The 17360-nt window shown below is 49.6% G+C and overlaps 2 protein-coding genes and 1 long non-coding RNA gene across 7 annotated transcripts; 2 read left to right on the top strand and 1 right to left on the bottom strand.

The window, feature by feature from the left end:
• Window positions 1-599: 599 nt before the first annotated feature.
• Window positions 600-1774, top strand: LOC146755032 (uncharacterized). Of its 2 annotated transcripts, XR_014938433.1 has the most exons (4): window positions 600-750; window positions 837-900; window positions 1053-1163; window positions 1261-1774. It is a non-coding gene; the product is annotated as an uncharacterized LOC146755032 (long non-coding RNA). The 2 variants fall into 2 exon arrangements; XR_014938434.1 differs by lacking the exon at window positions 1053-1163 and having other exon boundaries at window positions 1261-1773.
• Window positions 1775-5437: 3663 nt separating this feature from the next.
• Window positions 5438-7701, top strand: LOC146755031 (E3 ubiquitin-protein ligase Itchy-like). 2 transcript variants are annotated; one of them, XR_014938429.1, is made up of 5 exons: window positions 5438-5562; window positions 5749-5845; window positions 6304-6376; window positions 7052-7149; window positions 7491-7701. XR_014938429.1 is itself a non-coding variant. In XM_085526390.1 (5 exons), the coding sequence occupies exons 2-5, from the start codon at window positions 5779-5781 to the stop codon at window positions 7605-7607; spliced, it is 270 nt and encodes an 89-aa protein (XP_085382516.1). In that variant the 5' UTR covers window positions 5438-5562; window positions 5749-5778; the 3' UTR covers window positions 7608-7632. The 2 variants fall into 2 exon arrangements, 1 of the variants encoding a protein (XP_085382516.1); XM_085526390.1 differs by having other exon boundaries at window positions 7576-7632.
• Window positions 7702-13455: 5754 nt separating this feature from the next.
• Window positions 13456-16455, bottom strand: LOC146755030 (protein MANBAL-like). 3 transcript variants are annotated; one of them, XM_085526345.1, is made up of 5 exons: window positions 16417-16455; window positions 14986-15084; window positions 14830-14911; window positions 14253-14446; window positions 13456-13813 (listed from the first exon to the last, which is right to left on the bottom strand). In XM_085526345.1, exons 4-5 carry the CDS (start codon window positions 14400-14402, stop codon window positions 13712-13714), a joined length of 252 nt encoding a protein of 83 aa, XP_085382471.1. In that variant the 5' UTR covers window positions 14403-14446; window positions 14830-14911; window positions 14986-15084; window positions 16417-16455; the 3' UTR covers window positions 13456-13711. The 3 variants fall into 3 exon arrangements, with proteins under 3 accessions (XP_085382471.1, XP_085382470.1, XP_085382469.1); XM_085526344.1 differs by lacking the exon at window positions 16417-16455 and adding an exon at window positions 15763-15873 and having other exon boundaries at window positions 14986-15672; XM_085526343.1 differs by lacking the exon at window positions 16417-16455 and having other exon boundaries at window positions 14986-15730.
• Between the last annotated feature and the right edge of the window lie 905 nt (window positions 16456-17360).

The raw sequence follows: 17360 nt of genomic DNA, 5'->3' as shown, positions 1-17360 counted from the left end.
AGGTGGATCCCCCTCCAGAGGAACCGATGGAGGTGGATCCCCCTCCAGAGGAGCCCATGGATGTGGATCCGCCCGCGGCATAGCTGGCCTGGCACCACACCACCGTGCCAGGCCCCGCGTTGGCATGGTCACAGCTTCACCATCACTGGTCCAGGCACTCGGCTCCTTTCCTGCTGCACAGCCCCTGCCCCCAGCATTAGCTGGGTGGCATTATTTAACATCTTCTTCTCCTCCTCCTTGTTGCTCCACCGGTTCTGTGGGCCCCCAGTTCCTTCTTCCCCCTGTTGGAGTTAGGTGCTTGTTCTGTTCTTTGTTGTTGATGGTAGTGTTAGGTTAGTGTTAGCGTTCAGTTTAGTTTTAGCGTTAGGGATAGGTTCCTGTTTGTTCTTTAGAGTTAGGCATAGGTTCCTGTTTGTTCTTTAGGGTTAGGTATAGGTTTCTGTTGTTATTTTAGAGTTAGGCATAGGTTAGTGTTCGTACTTACAGTCAGGCATTGGCTGCTACACTCAAGTCAAAGTAACCGCTGCTCCCTGGGTAAGCACGCAGCTGGTTGCTCATCCCGAGCAATGAGTGCAACTGCCCTGAGAGCAGAGGTTTGATGACATCTGCGATGAACTGAATTTCCCTCTTGGGACTTTTCCTTTGCAGAACATGGAGGAGCAGAGCGTGAGTGGCTGAGAAATGGAGCTGGGACTCAGGAGAGCAACACGTGGCTGTGTCCCAGAGCTCCCAAAGTGTGGCCATGGCAAGGTAGGCGTGCCTTACCGTAAGCGTTGTTCAAGCACAGCTCCTGGCACTGTCTGCAACAGATCCGCTCTCTGCGTGCTTTCTTTCAGTCACTGGTGTTGTGCAGCACAGCCACGGCACGGCCCTCAGTGCGTACCCGAGGAGCGTGAAAAGGTAGGTGGTGAATTTTCATCTTGCTAACACTAGGATTAGGAATGGTGAGCATCCCTAAAAGATTGGCCACGAAGGTGTGATCTGCCTCGGGGAGAAGTTGATTCTCGCCTCTTCAGCTTTTCCCTTCTTTTCTGTCCACCTGTCCTTTCCAGCTCCTCCTCCCCTCAGCTGCAAGTGGGGCAGTGCTCGAGTGTGAGGACTCTTCCTTGACATGCAGTAACAGACAATGCAGATGTGAGTTTTGTGTCCTTCCTTGTTCTTCGGTCCGTAGCCCAAGGATATCTTGCGAGCAGCTCTCTAAGTCAGCCTGTGCTGGCAGCGTGCGTGAGTGAAATAGTGCCTCTTTTTTCCCTCTTGCAGCAAGCTTGCCGAGGCAAGGCAAGCGCTACTCAGCTGAGGAAGAAAGCCGAGAAGGAAAGCGGAAAGCAACGATGAGGGCTTGAGCAAGAAGCTACAAAGGACAGCAGAACCACCTGCAGCGCTTTCTCGGAGGTGGCACCAAAAGCTGCTGACTCAACAGTCCAGTTTACCGGCACAGCTGTGCTTTCCCTGTCATGGACGGTGGAGATGATGGAAGTGAACTGGACAGGAAGGACTTGTGCTGCGTTAGAAGCAAAGAGGGCTTCACCTGTGCAGGACTTGGTGTATGGCAAGAGCTGGAGACGCTGCGTTCCTTCAGGGTGTGTCTCTTGAGATCCAGGCCTGGTGTAGGGTTAGGTTGAAATAGGGCTGGCTGGGACTGGAGAGGGAGGAGGTGACGTAGCCCCGGGATTTGGCTTCTCCTTGGGTCTGACTGGAGGCTGAGTGACTGATTGCTAAGCGGAAATCCTGGGCACTGGGGCTTCATTTTGGGGTGTGGGCGGGGTAATAAATAGAAGCCGAGTCCTTTTGTACGCAATAAAATTGAAGTGAACTTTCTAAACCTGGTGCTGCCTCTTTCAGTAGCTGGTCAGAACGTCCCTCACTTGGGCTGGCAATCACAGGGCGATGAAGCGGTCGGCTTCACGCCTCTCCCTTGACATGGTGCACGTTTTCCCCTGTTTCCTTGTTGGTCTTCCCAACCTGTGGCCTTTCAGCCAACCCGTAGGTGCTGGTGACAGGCTGTGAGCATCTCCTTACTCTCTGAGGTCCGACAGAAAGAAACCAGAGGAGGGGAAGCAGCCCGGCAGGAAGAAGGGTGTCCCGTGCTCAGCCCGTTGAGTTGGCCTCTCTTCCCTGAGGGCTCCTTCAGCTTCTGATGCACCGTGTGCTGCTGTTTGCCCTGGGAAGCCCAGCTGCACGCTGGCAGCTGTGGCCTGTGCATCAGCCTCCCCTTGAGGCCCAAGGAGTTGTTTGTTTCTATGTATTCAGTATTGGTGTGGCATTATGTTGTTTTGTTCTGCTTTGAGATCAGGGGTAATTTAACACTGCTGGAAGTAATTGGGGTTCAGGAGTAGCATATGTAGAATTTTGATCATGCAGCAAGTTGTGATTCCTACTGTGTTAAAGAACTGGCACACACATATACGCCTGCAGCCGGAGCTTGATTGACTCTCGTCAATACGGCCTTCCAAACCCCGGCCCTGGGGAGTTGTCCAAAAATTTTCCAACCTTTTGTACTACCTAAGTTTATTTTAAACAGACAAGGAGGAGTAATCTCTTAAAGGCTTTTTTTAAGGCATTGGACTAAGTTTTGATTATCACATCTCAGGAAGCTTCTGCATTCCACCTAGTGCTAATGTGATACATCAAGAGCAGATTACACAAGAGATTCAGGCCTTGCTGCCAGTCTTTTATGAATCCGAACTTTGTTTCATGTTGCCAGATATTCTGGTTTCCTTTTCAGGAGATTCCTTTGCTGTATAATAAGAAGGCCAACTGCATCCTGGCCTGCATCAGAAACAGTGTTGCCAGCAGGAGCAGAGAGGTGATTGTCGCCCTGTTGTCAGCACTGATGAGGCCGCAGCTCGAGTGCTGTGTTCAGTTTTGGGCCCCTCACTTCAAGGAAGACATGGAGGCCCTGGAACGTGTTCAGAGGAGGGCAACAAAGCTGGTGAGGGGTCTGGAGCACAGGCCGTATGAGGAGCGGCTGAGGGAGCTGGGATTGTTCAGCCTGGAGAAGAGGAGGCTCAGGGGAGACCTCATTGCTCTCTCTAACTTCCTGAAGGGAGGCTGTAGTGAGCTGGGGCTCGGCCTCTTCTCTCGTGTCATTAATGATAGGACCAGAGGGAATGGCTTCAAGCTGCGACAGGGGAGATTCAGGCTGGACACTACGAGGTATTACTGGTCAGAACAGGTGGCCAGGCACTGGAATGGACACAGGGAGGTGGTGAAGGGAAGGGGCCGAGGGCGAGGAAGGAAGGAAGGGAAGGGGAAGGTAAAGGAGGGAAAGCGAGAGGAAAGACACGAAATGAGACGTGAATTTTGGGTCCTTTTCTGGCAGCTGCCCCCCCCCACCAGGCCCCAGCCCGGCCTGAGCCACGTGACAGTGCCAGTGACAGGAAGTGCTTCCTGCAGGCGGCGGAGAGCACTTCCGGGCCATGGCGGCCATGAGCGGGGCCGGGAGGAGCGGGCTCTGTGCTGCGAACGGGGTCGGGCCTCGGTGCGGGGGCACGGAGGGGCTGTCGGGGGAGGAGCTCGCGGCGCTGCCGGCACCCAGAGGCGGCTCCCGGGTGGCTCCACGGTCTCGCTGTGCTGTGGAGTCACCCGGCCGGCCCCAAAAGCCTGGAGGCAGAGCCTGAGCCGGCCCCGGCTGTGTTGGTGTGCGTTGTTGTTCCGGGGGTGTGAATGAGGACTCCCCGCTGGAATTGGTGCCGATGGATCCGCACGCCTCGGTGCCGTGTTGGGCTGGGGCAGTGGGCATGGATGAAAGTTTGTACGGATGGAGTGGGTCTGGATTGCAGTGAGCGGGACGAGTCCGGGCTGCGGTTTGGCGTGGTTGTGTTGGTTGCTTTTTTGCGCGCTTTATTGCTGTGGCCGTAGAATTCCCTCTTTCTTACCATCTGATCTGTGAAGGCTTCTTTGTGGGAAGGTTTTGAGGGATAGAAATTGCTTTTGTCATGAGTCATCTGGAAAGGTTTCACAGAAACAGCGACATTTGCAGAAGGAACGTATTGGCATTGGCAGTTGTGCAAAATACTCATTGGGATAGAGAGGAGGGAGTACCTGCAGAAGACCATTCTCTTCTGGTTTTGAGGAAGCCAGGGAGAGCTCAGATTGCAGCTTAAGCAATGTTCTTTTGTCACACTCTGTGTCCTGTGTTGCGTTCCCCAGAGTTTCATCTCTCCTTTCGATTCCAGTTCTCCTGACAGGTTAGGCTTGAATTCAGCATAATATCTGCTTCTCCCTGGGTTCAGGTTCTTTGCGTCTCCTGCCTGCTTTTCTCCCTTTTCTTAATGGAGAGTGGAGTTTCTACCACAGAGCAAAGTTTCCTGATTAACAGAAACAAATATGGAACATATTAGATGAATATAGCTCTGCATTTTTTTCTTCCTCCGGTTAGCAAGGGACTCCTGTGCTCTCATTAATATCAACAGTGAGTAGATGCTGCCTGCTATTGGAGCCTAAAATGCTTTCCATAGTTGAGTGGTTGGAAACATAGGGTTTTAACTTAAAATTGTTTGTGCAGGGTGAAGGTTGGGAACACAATTAGAATACAGTGACACAGTGCTCTATCCCCAGAACTTTCCAGCATTTTTCTTAACACAGCTTACGGTTCATTTCAAAACAAACTAACAAAGATGAACTTGGGTTAGCGTAGCCCGTTTTAAATGATCCTTCTGTGTCTTTTCCAGGCTGGTAGCAGAATGGAGACTTTCCTGAGGTGCTGAGGAACAGACACAAGCTTCTTTTGAAGGCTTCAATGAAATTCTGCCCCAGCAGTATCTGCGGTCCTTTGATGCTAAGGAGCTGGAAGTAAAAGACTATTGTCAGACCCAGGCTGCTACATGTAATACTTGAATTTCAGTCAGAGTCTGAAGAGCAGAGTTCATTAAGGCTGGTGGTTCTGCTTTCAGGATGTGTGAGAGAAGCCTTATGTATCAGGTAGTATTTGGTTACTGTGTTGTTCTTCACTTTCTTCTTTGCAACCAATTTAGACACATTTCTAACGTTAAGATTCTGCCAGCATAAATTTTTTGGCTGACAGTGTTTTTGTAGTCCTTGACAATGTGATTTGCATGTGTCTAAAGAGTGAGTGACTGGAAAGCAAGGGAGATAAGAACCAAATATCAGCGGATGGTCAAATTACAGAGTGGAGCAGGTTTTAGCTGCTTTTGGTCTCTCCAAATTATACTCTGCAGCAGAACATCGTATTTCTAGCACAGAATTGTACGGTTAGGCAATGAGAAAGTATGGTTTATATGTCTGAATGCATTCGTTTTCATGACTGGTGTATCTTCTTTGTTGCCACGGATGTTATTATTTGCTGTGGAAGTTTAAGAGTTTAATATTAAAACCAAGTGTACTGTGATTGCGGGTGCTTTGAAGTACAGTAGTATTTCAGTACAATAGTCTTGCTGTAGAAGCAAAGTAGTAGCTTGTAGTTTCCATGTTTATGAAATTTTTCTTCCCTAAAGGTGCTCCTGTGTGGAATTCAAGAAATTGATCTGAATAACTGGCAGAGGCAATACCATCTACCGGCATGATAGCAGAACCTGCAGACAGATATTGTGGTTCTGGCAGGTTTGTAGACTTCTTTTTTCCACACAAGAACGCAGCAACAGCTTAATGAGCAATAGTCAGAATTACTCAACAGATAAGTAGCATGTAAATGTAAATGATAACTGCTAATCCAGCTGTCCCATGGGGGATGGGGAAGTGAACATTTCAATATTAAACTTGACATCAATGTTAATTATTATTTTTCAGTTTGGGAAATAAATAGATAATGAGAAGAGAATGAGATTTCTACAGTTTGTTACTGGAACGTGCAGATTACCAGTAGGAGGATTTGCTGACCTCACGGGTAACGAGCCCTCTTTAATGCATTTTATGCTCATGTTATTTCCTTTTTTCTTAATAAGGACCAAGCTGTGTGTTTAAGGGTATTTTTTAATGAATTTATATGGAATCTGAGTCTTGCATATTGGTAGAGCGGTGATAGAAAAAGGGATGGATGGAATGTGAACACGCCTTGCATCAGTGACTTGATCCACGGTTTGGACATGGCAGGACTAGGTAAACTCCAGAGATTCCTTCCAGTACCAAACCAACGATGTGATTCAGTGGTTGAGTTTCTTTGAAAACCGCTTCATATTTATGCATTTCACTACGTGGATTTCTTCAGAGGGATGTAGTGAGAGACAAATGTCTTTGTGCTCTGCAAGTAGTTATAGTCTTGTTTTCACGCGCTGTGTTCATGTATTACCTACTGGTATACACGGGCAGTTAGACCTAAGAATTCATTGTTTGATTTTTGTACAGGGAGCAACAGACCCCAAAAATTTTGCATTGAGAAAGTTGGAAAGGAAAACTGGTTACCTGGAAGTCACACCTGGTAAGTACAAAGGATCAAACTCTGCTGTGGTTCTGTTCTTATGGATGGAAATCTACTTTGAGATTTTAAAAAGTGGGTGTGTTATGGAAGTGTCTGAGACTGTGTGAAAGCAAAGCACTGGGCTATGGCAGTAAGCTCTGCTGAGTAATAGTTGAACTTCTGAAAAGCAGTTTTGTTGTGGAGCTGATTCCATTGTAAACGCCATGGATCTGCACACCACTAAAAACGTAAAGCTACTTTTAGTACTTAAGGTTGTCCTTTTTTTAAAGAGTTTGGGATTGATCTTTCATTATCACCACGCTCGATCTTGGCAATGAAAATAAATAGCCACGCTCATGCTCCCTCTTGGCTGGAGAAAATGTAGCTTCTGCTCAGTTTCTCAGTTACGCTGGTGCTTTGTGAAGATGCTCAGATTTTAAGTTTCAGATACAGAAGAGAGATTAGGTGAGACTTGTTCCTAAATACATTGCCAGTTATGGAAAGTTATCGCTGCTCAGGTGCTTGTTGTGCTTTAACTCTCACTTTCATAGACAAGTGCATGTCAAGATACAGGTGTTTTAGAGGGTACAAATGCAGTTTTCCTTCTGAACAGGACAGTTCATATGCCTGTGTTCCTAATGGATATTTGGTGGTTTAAACTGTTGTTCAATAATTAAGGTTTCTCTTTGTTTTCAGTTTCAGTCGCTTGGACCTTCCAGCCTATAAGAATTATGAGCAGCTGAAGGAAAAGCTGTTATTTGCAACTGATAACCCCACAGCATCTGCTACCCCAGGTAATATTGGACTTCCAGCTGAGATGAATGACTTTACTGCTCCCAGCACTGCTTGAGCAACCTGATCTGTGTGAATTCATACTGCATAACAAATACATACTCGTATGTAGCTGCCAACTAATCCCAGTTCTCAAACATGAAAGTAACTTCTGTTTCGTTGTTTGCCTTATGAAAATGACATGAAAAACTGAATGAGCTGCTGAGCTGCTGATGGACGAATTAACAAAGCCTTATTGCTCCAGGTAGCTCAGGTGTTCCTATATGAAGCTGCACAGTAAATGCGTCATGTCTTCATCTGATCAAGCAGCGGGAGCTGATATTTTAATGTGTTTCTGTTCCAGAAAAAGAAAAACTGCAAACGAAAAGCCTGTTAAAATTGTCTTGTTTGCATCATTCTGACATGCTGCGCTCTGTCTGTGAATTCAGCTCTTGGTTCTGTTGGTATCTCCAGCCCCTGATTCTTGTGGTGTCTTCTGCATTTTCTTCAAGCATCGCTGTTTGTGTATATATGCTTTATTGAACAAGGACATGAACTGGGATCAGCAGCACTGGATGGTAAAATACTTTACTGAAATTCATTGTCGGCATTTCCTTGTATTGTAATTTCCAGTACTCAAGTAACTGTAACAATATCTGTGTAAGTCAAATATTTTTATAAAATGACTCAAAGAGATGCTCGTCCTGTCGTTATTGGTTTGGTGTTCCGAAGCACAAGTGTAGAAATGAAGGATTGAACTGCTGCTGGGGGTTGCAGGTAGGCTGGGTTTCTGTCGTGTGCTATTTCTGCCTGCTGGGGATGTGAGCGGGCATTGGGCCCGAGCCCCGCTCGTGTTGGTCACAGCACAGGGGCTGCGGGAAACACTGGGAGAGCAGAGCAGGGAGAGCCGGGCTGTGTGCAGGCCGGGGCATGACATGGAACCTCGGCAGCTGCGCAGCTGCTGAGCTTTTCCCCCAAGTCTTCAGAGTCTCAGGTGATAAGGCTGTGCAGCAAAGCCAGCTGGGCACTGCTGATACTGCGGGCTTAGGGGATGAAGCCCTGCAGCACCTGCATGGCACTCCCTGTAGTCTGCCATCTTTATGTGCACAGCTGCTGTAGGTGGTGTTGGAGCAGTGGAGCGGCAGTGCGGTGCTGCAGGGCAGCTACACACACCAGGGGCTCTCCATAGGCTGCAGTGATGTGGCCCAAGTCCCACACTCACTTTCTTTCCCGTCCCCAAGAATGACATACCAGTAGCAAAATATGTTTTCCCCTTTTCCCAGTGTCCAAAGACAGAGATGAGGTGTCTTAGCAAGTGCACCAGCAATGTGTGGAGCAGAACCGCCTTGGGAGCCACTGTCACACCTGAGTTGATCCGTTTTAGGCTTCCCATGGAAATGTAGCATTTTGAATCTTCATTAGTAAATCTTTGAGGTTGCATTTGACTTGCTGTTGCAATGTCTGCTGCTTGCTCTTCATGCAGCTAGTCCATGTATTTGTTTATGTAGTCAGTGCTAGGGTTTGATCTAGACAGCTCCGTCATCTTTTCAAGAGCTGCACCATGGTCGGCTGTGGAGAGAGGGTGAGTGGGAGGGGACACCTGTGTCCCACAGTGGCTCCTCCAGTCAGTGAAGGTCCTGAAATTGGTCTCTTCAGCTAATAGGGAGCTTTCCTCAGCTACCGTGTGTTTGGAAAGAGGAAGAGCAGTCCCAGGACCTTCAGCTGTGAGACTCTTCAGACGGACCTTGTGGAGACATCTGCAGGTGTAGTCTGGGATGGAACGGCTCCTGTTTGGCTCTTGTTACCCACGTGCAGCATGTGGTTATTGAGCTTATAAGGGAGCAACATAGGAAAGAATCCTGTTCTCATCTACTACCTAATGCTAAGTCATTCCTCCTCACGGGGAAGTGACTAAGCATTGGTCCTGGGTGCTAGGAGAGGAATGTCAGATCTGAAAGCAGTGTGAATGATGGACAGCCTTGTTAAACACAGGGCTGCTCTGCGGTGCAGAGGTGCTTGTGAGTTCAGAAGATACCTGCTGAAGGAGAACTGCTTTGCTGTTGGATGTCATCAAGCTGCAATCTGCCCGGGCAACAGCAAAACAGGCAGAGGTGTGTGCTCCAGACTGTGCCAGCCTTTGATTCTGTTCCTGAGGTGAGCTGTGCTTTGCTCGCTGCAAATTCCAACTATATTTGTAGGAATTATTTCTATGAATAACACAATGGTGGTGTTTGAGTCGCAGACAGATGCAGCAGAGCCTTTGCTCTGATCTTTTCAGGAACTCAAGCAGCTTTTTGCCATCCCCACCTGGAGCCATTGAAGCGTGCAGCCAGGAGCTGGACTCAGTGGTCCTCGCAGGGACCCTCCAGCTCAGGAATTCTATCATTTTACAATCACTGAGCTTGGCAGACATGCAAAGAGTGTGGGTGTGACAGCAAGCAATTAGCATGGCCAGCATCAGGAACCCATGGTTATGAGCTTAGGGCTGGTTTAGGTTTGCCAGGCGGGGGGACTAATGCTGGGATCCTTCTCTCCGGCCTGGAGGCTCTCACACAGCAGCATGGTTCTGTGTTTGGCAGGTGGGTTGGACCCAGGCTGTGCAGGAATCAACTGGGCTCTGCTTCAGCTGCAGTCTGAGGGCCTTTGGCTGCAGCCAGCTGCTGTTCACACAGGGTACAGAAAGCTCCAGAGCCACACAAGGGCCTTCAGGCTCCAAGTGAAACCCCACAAGCTGAGGGGAAGGAAGTGAACATCACCATCCTTAAGTATCACCACACGGAGCCTTGACCCTCCCTGGCACCCAGGCATCAAAGGGCTCTTTTCATGTTCTTTACAGCAGGCTGGGAAAGAATCTTGGCTTCAAAACTTCCAGAGCAGCAAGAAGGAAGTATTGGTTCTCTTCACAGACAGCCTTGGCTCTTCCGCTGCTGCCAGTGGGGAACATCAGCAGAGAGCATCTCTAAAGCAGAGAGAAGCACATGTATGAGAATGAAAGTCAATTAGGTCTGAGCAGGATTAATAGGGATTTAATTGAACTATGTGAACTGGAACTCGGGTCACGAGCTGCTTATGAGCCTGCCTCAAGGGATCATGCAGCTTGCACTGGAGGAGCACAAGGATGCATTGTGAGCGGGACAGCATGTGGTCAGAGAGGGAGACCTGCTTGAACAGTCAAAAATGGAAGAGAAAAACTGCTTGAGATAGATGCCTGGGAATTTGAGGACTTACCGCACAGTCTTTCCTTCCTTTCCTCTTCTGGGGAGGGAACCAAGTAACACCAGCCAGAGCTCACCCAGCTCACCGCTCCTCCTGCAGTCCAAGTGGCTGCCAGGCAGCTCCCTGCTACAGCTACACTTGCCATGGGGCCTACAGAAATCCCCATTATCAATCGACTGAATCCCCATCTAATCCCCCGATCCTATTAACAAACACTGCCTTTATTTTGCTACCTCCATGGGGGCTCTTGGAGCCAACATCCCTCATGAGAGGCAAATTAATTAAGACATTGCACCGTTTCCTCTTTCCAGGAAGGTGGAGGTGTTCTGGCAGACATTTTGCTGCTTCCAAGTCAAGCACAGACTCACGCATGCCTGAAAGTTTGAGCCAACCACCCTCACACAGATCGAAGGAGCTGAAAGGCCTCCCCTAAACGCGTCACTCTCGTGAACAGGCCATGGATGTCCCTGTGTTTCTACAGAGCTCAAGAAGCTTTCATAGTAAACAGAAAGAGGCAGCATGACTTTTAAAAAGTTACTTTTGTTTTAATTTGAAACAAAGATATATGTAATTGGTGTCAGATATTTTTGTCATGTTTCTTTGTCCTGAAATCTCCAAGCAACTTCGGAGTGCTTTTGTCTCGCATGCTTTGTTCTGTTCTCCTCATGCTGCCCACCTGAATCATCCACCAACAGCAAGGGAGAGAAGCAAACGCGGTCCTTCTCACACTGATGGTTCCAGCAAATGTGCTGCTAGTCTTCTGGTAGAGAACAGACACAGCACAGCACTGCTGCTGGACCTGGGCTCACAATGCATTTGTCAATTGAGGATGGCAGTCTGTGTATGCAAAAGGATGGCAGACTTGCAGCCCCACCACAGAACCCTTTTCTTCAAAGCCACTGTAAGCTCTGGGGCACCTAACACAGCAGGTTCTCCTCCCGTTGACTCATTTGTGATCAAACAAACCAAGCAGTGAGCTGGCATCAGGAAGCTCCAGATGCCTTACGGAGACTCTGGCTACGACACCACCTCTCTCCAGACCCTTCTAGCCATATTTCAGGCTAACACTAGACTGTCCCTGGCCCTGAAGAGACAAACCCTAAAGGAATGCAGTGTCTTCAGCTCTTGCCATATATCAAGTCCCAAATAGGTGAAGTCCTCTTTGCTGCTAATGCATTGGAAGCCCTTCCCTTCCAGCTTCCTTAGTTCCAATCCGCAGTCCACGAAAGGGAAAGCACAGCCATGCCTGAAAAACAGACCACACAGTCCATTGCCTTTGGTGCACTTCTGAGGAAGCATTCCAGGCGATTCTGCTGTCCTTTGTGCCTTCCTGCTCAAGCCCTTATCGCTTCTTTTGCTTTCCTTGGCTTTCTTGCTCAGCTGAGCAGCACTTGCCTTGGGTTTCTTCACCATCTCCCAGGTCTTAGACTCAAAGCCCTCCAAGTCCTACAAGAATCAATTGGGAAACAGTCAGGGAGCTTTCTAACAACGTGCTGATGCCCAGCTCATTTCGGGCATTTATGTGAAAGCAAAAGTACGTAAGTGCTGGGTATCTCCGCTGGAATGCATCTATATCAGGCTGAGCCTACATTTAGTAAGACCTGAGCAGCACCATCCCTGCTTCCTCTGCATGTGTTTCTGGATGAGTGTGAATCCACACACAGCCTGTTACCACAGAGGTTGTTATAAGCTTAAGTGCCTAAATCAGGCTTTGTAGAGAAAAAACACCCCCATTTTAACAGCAGGACAAAAACCAACACTAAACAACAATTACTCACACCAGAAAAAGATATCACAGAATCACCAGCATGTATTGAACCACTGAAAAGGTATTTCTGCTAAATTTTCATCCTTATCACGTGCGAGACAAAAGGTAAGCCTCAAAACAGCAGTCAGAATGTCACAGTCAGAGCCTTTACACCAAGACCAAAATCCAGGCAGGGCACCGAAGGCAAAGCTCTCTTCACCTGGACTAACAAGGAATCCTAAGCTATAAAGCTTGTTTCCTTCAGGGCAGATGACAGATCATATTTCAGCCATGGGAAATAAAGTCTAGTTATCTGGTAAAGACACGAGGGAACAGTGCCAGTCTCATTGGAGAAAGCGCACACACACAGATTGCCTCCTTTCATTAAATGCGTTTGAGTCTAAATATTGCTTTAGCATCTTGGGTTCTAGCAGTCAGAGCTTGCCAACTGGAAAAGGACACACAGAAAATGCCAGAGCAAGATGTGCTAGCTTCAAGCTTCCAACACAGAGCACCAGATAATAGAGGGGCAGACACGCATCTGACAGTATCCTTTAATCAAAGAGTCCTGTTCAATCATCTCTAAAGTCAATGGGCTATTATGGTTCACATCTGTGTGGCTTCCCAAGGAAAGTGAGTTGGCTGCCTTTCCAAAGGCTGTAATCAGTGCATGGGGAGCTGCGAGGCTCTGCAGAAACAGAGCAACAAGCAGCTATTACTCAGGTTTGTAGATTGGTGCTGCTGAGAAGTGAACACTGATGCCTTCTGCTGTTCAAACCAAGGTAGTCTCCAAAGCCTGAAGCCTCTAAAACTAAGAAGCTCATCTATACGTGAACCTAAGCATCATTCCTAAGAAATGGAGAGTGTCTCTTTTGTTTATTGTCATGTGAATTAATCACATGCACAGGAAATCATGGGGACAGTGCATATACGGAGAAAATAAGAAATAGAGCATACAAACAACCTAAACACAAACAAGTTTGTCAGTTCTATTACATTAATAGGACGAATGAGGGCCAGAAACTACACATCAAACAAAGCAGTCATCATTCTCAAAGAACAAGCTCTAGATATACAGTATCTACAGAAGTACAGAATAGAGACAAGCTCAAGGCGCAGGGACACCTTTCTTCCTCCCACGCTGCTTTTGTTTCTCTCAGCCCTCGGAGAACAAGGGGTGCTCACAGTTCATCGCCAGCAGTTCCAGATGGGCTGAAAGGCCACCAGTTGGGAACACCAACACGGAAACGTGGGACAAGCAGCTCCATTTCCAGGAGGGACGTGAAGCCGACCACATCAGGACCCTGCGATTGCCAGCCTGAGCCAGGCACATTTTGAGCAGCTAATGAAAGAGGCAGCACCACCATTCAAATGTTTGTTTCACTTTTATTTGCAATAGAGAGATGCAAAATGCATCAAAAATACATTTCAATATGAAATCAAATAGGCGGGATACTGGTAATGACTAAAGACAAAGCTTCCTTAGTTCCTCTCCGCAGTCCATGAAAGGGAAAGCACGGCCAGGCCTGAAAACCAGACCACGCAGTGTGTGTCCTTTGGTGCACCTCTGAGGAAGCATTCCAGGTGATTCTGCTGTCCTTTGTGCCTTCCTGCTCAAGCCCTTATTGTTTCTTTTTGCTTTCCTTCTTGCTTCTCAGCTGAGCAGCACTTGCCTTGGGTTTCTTCACCATCTCCCACATCTTAGACTCAAAACCCTCTGAGTCCTGCAAGAAGCAATTGGGAAACAGTCAGGGAACTTTCTAACAACTGGCTGACAGCTGCTTTGGGAGCTCAAGTCACCTGACCGAGCAGCTTTGGGAGACCAGCACAGGAAATTGCCTTCCTGACCTCAGGGCACATTAGAAACTCCACATCTGTCAAGTTCCCAAAAATCCCATGCAAACCAGAGCCTAAAGTCCTCTCTAGCAAGGCGGTCTGTGCTGGGAGGGTGGACCCTCTGCCTGGCAGCTCATAGGGCGCAGCAGCAGCTGCAGGATAGGATGAGCTGGCAGCTCAAGGCTGCTGGCGTGCAGAAGGAAGGACAGAACCAAGTGCGGCACTCTCAGCAGTGCCGGGGCACACTGCCGTAGGCAACAGCTACAGACAGTTCCCTCCCAGCCGACTGCCTGAGCATTCCTATCAGTCTCACACAGCGCTACTTACTGCCTTTGGGGACTTGAAAGCTGGCAGGATGATGGCCAGCACACACAGGAGCTGGAAAAGGGCTCCAAACAAGAGTCCGTAGCGCAGCATGTTCTCCAATATCGTGGGCTCAGGGATCTCAGGTGGTGAGAAATGCAGTTCAGCAGCCATAGCGCAGACAGCTGCTGCTGCACTGCTTTCACAGAGGCTGCGTGCTGTAAGGGGGGAAAAAGGCATCATTACTCTCAGGCACTGCAATGGGGTTACTTCCTGCGAGCAAACATTTCCAGGCTGACTTAGAGAGGTGCTGGGAAGATATCCAGGGCCTACTGACCCGAGAACAAAGAGGGACAGCAAACTTGCATTTCAGTTGCCTTTGCCCGCCTGCCTAGGAAAAGAGCCCTCAGCCTTCAGTACTGCTGCACTTGCAGGTGGGGGGAAGAGAAGCAAGAGAGGACGGGTGGACGTCAAATAAGGGAAGAGTTTAACAGACAAGAATAAACCTATCCCTGAGCTCCATCACACATGCGTGACCACTGCCTTATTAATATTAATACCAGTATTATTCACAGAATTAAAGTTTCCCATGTTCACGTACCTGGTTGTGGACGTGTTTGCTGTCTTGCTGCTGCTGTGCTCTACAACGCCAGACACAGAAATAAAGTGCGCAGAAAGCTGATCTGTTGAAGACAGAGGAGTAAGCTGTGCTTAACCAACACTGCTTCAGCACACGCTTACAGTAAGACACACCTACCTTACAATGGCCACGCAGGAAGCTCCAGGCACAGCTCCGGACTGTTTCCATGAAGCCCAATTGCATTTCACAGCCACTCACGCTCTGCTCCTCGACAATCTGCAACAGAGAAGTCACAAGATGCAAATCCCATCCATCGGAGATGTCACAGACCTCTGCACTCATGAAGCAGCACTTATGTCATTGGGTGAGAAAGCAGACGTGTGCTTACCGAGTGAGCGCTGTTTGCTGCCATCTGCTGGTAGGACCCCACCTAACTCTAAGTACGAACAGTAACCTATGCCTAACTCTAAAACAGGAACAGAAACCTACACCTAACACTAAAACATGAACAGTAACCTACAGCTAGCTCTAAAACAGGAACAATCATCTACTAACACTAAAACGTGAACAATAACCTACTCCTAACTAAAAAACGCAAACAATAACCTACTCCTAAAACTACAACTAAACTTAACACTAAAATCCACAATAGAAATAGGGTTAAGATGGAACCGGGGGCCCGCAGAGGTCTCAAAGGAGGAGCTGATGTTAAATGAAGCCACCCGGCTAATGCCGGGGGCGGGGGCCGCGCAGACGGTAAGGAGCCCAGCGCCTGGACCAGTGATGGCGGAGCTGAGATGGTAAGGATGTGGGGCCTGGCACGGTGGTGTGGTGCCAGGCCAGCTGTGCCACGGGCGGATCCACCTCCATGGGTTCATCTGGAGGCGGATCCACCTCCATGGGCTCATCTGGCGGTGGATCCACCTCCATGGGCTCATCTGGAGGTGGATCTACCTCCATGGGCTCCACGGAGGTGGTCATGCAGCTGGTCCAGGCGCGATGGGAACGGGCTCGCTTGCCTGTCTGCCACCTGATGGTCATGGTGGGCCCCCTCCTCCTCCTCTCCGACCCTGCCGTCCCCGGCTCCATCTTCCCACCTAAATCCTGGGAATCCTCCAGCCTTGCTCTCTTGGCTTCCGACATGGCTGTCAACGTCCAGAGCTCTCAGAGGCGAGTGCGTTGCGTGGGGCAACGGTGACCAAGGTGACATGGCCAAGGTTCTAACATGGCGGCCGCACTGCTGGCACTGTTGGCACTGGCGTGGGACACACCAGCTCTGCTCTCCATGTTCCAATCCTGAGCCTCTCCTTGTAACACCTCTGACTCCATTTGCATCCACTCACTCTCATTACATCCCACATCCGCACACCGTGCTGGAACACACACGGGGCCATGCTGCCTCACCGACCCTCAGTGGGGACCCACAGCCGTACAGCACCATCAGCACAGCAGAACCGGGCCGTGCTCCTGATGCTGCCGCTTGTCCAACCTCCCTCTCGCTGCCCCCATTCTGCTCAGGCAGCCGGTCCCAGCAACAAACACCAGCACAGAACTGCAGCCCCGACTCGTCCCGCTCACTGACAGCCAGAGCAAGGACATGTTACACACCTTCCTTCAGCTCCGATCACCTTCCCGGCGCCACCATGCTGCCATGGCCTGGAACTGCTCCCGCCGGCACCAAGCGCTTCCTGCCCCTCCATCCCCCGCTCCTCCTTTCCCTTCACTTTCCATCCGCACTCAGGACGCACATCTCAATGGAGGTGGCTGCAGAACATCATCAGTGCAGGCAATCAATGGCTCGTGCTGCGCTTCACTGCCTTGTGCTCCTCGGTGCTCTGCTGTGCCCTTTCCTAACCCCGCAGGATCACATCTGCCATCCCCTGCAGCCCCTGTGCTGTGACCAACGCGATTTGTGCTCGGACCCAACGCCCTCCCTGCTGCCGGCCCTCCCCCATGCCCATGTGCTGCACCCACAGCGGCTGCCCCAGCCCCACAGCCCCGCAGCCTCCTGCAGGCAGCACAGCCCCGGGCACCGGGCTCGGCCCCAGCCCCGAGGTGCTGCTGCACGGGCTGAGCCCAGACCCACAGCTGAGATGCAATGACCACTCATCAATATTTCACAGAATCACAGAACTGTCAGTGTTGGAAAATTCTTTACTCAGAGGATGGTGAGGTGCCGGCAGTGCTGCTCAGATCTGGGGGTGCCCCAGGCCATGGAAGGTCCCTGGGCAGGCTGAGCAGAGGGGCAGGCAGCCCATGACAGGAGTGGCACTGGGAGATCCCTTCCAACCCAAACGTGCTGTGATTCTGTGACTTACTGCATATGGTCCATACAAGCCACACATACAGCAAAGACCAATGCTTCCAGAGTCCATGGGTTTGATGCTGACACATGCATCTATTCCAGATACACCAACCTTCTGTTCCACACGGAGCTAACCCGCTGTCCCACCTCGGGGGTACCTGCAGTACAAACCCAGACAGAAAGAGCCCCAACTGCATGGAACTGAAGGGCCCCAGAATCAGGCACTAAAATTAGAGCTAGAGCTCAG

Source organism: Coturnix japonica, chromosome 36 (genome assembly GCF_054131305.1).
Source record: "Coturnix japonica strain WE chromosome 36, WE-NBRP24, whole genome shotgun sequence".
NCBI classification, from domain to species: domain Eukaryota; kingdom Metazoa; phylum Chordata; class Aves; order Galliformes; family Phasianidae; genus Coturnix; species Coturnix japonica.
Note: the sequence above shows the minus strand (reverse complement) of the source record. Positions and strands in the feature narration are given on the sequence as shown.

Coding starts and splice junctions, on each gene's coding strand:
- LOC146755031 (XM_085526390.1), top strand. CDS start 5,779: ATGAGATTTCTACAGTTTGTTACTGGAACGTGCAGATTACCAGTAGGA. Junction 5,846..6,303: donor AGGATTTGCTGACCTCACGG/GTAACGAGCCCT, acceptor ATTTTTGTACAG/GGAGCAACAGACCCCAAAAA. Junction 7,150..7,575: donor CACAGCATCTGCTACCCCAG/GTAATATTGGAC, acceptor CTGTGAATTCAG/CTCTTGGTTCTGTTGGTATC.
- LOC146755030 (XM_085526345.1), bottom strand. CDS start 14,402: ATGGCTGCTGAACTGCATTTCTCACCACCTGAGATCCCTGAGCCCACG. Junction 13,814..14,252: donor CTTTCAAGTCCCCAAAGGCA/GTAAGTAGCGCT, acceptor TGCTTCTTGCAG/GACTCAGAGGGTTTTGAGTC.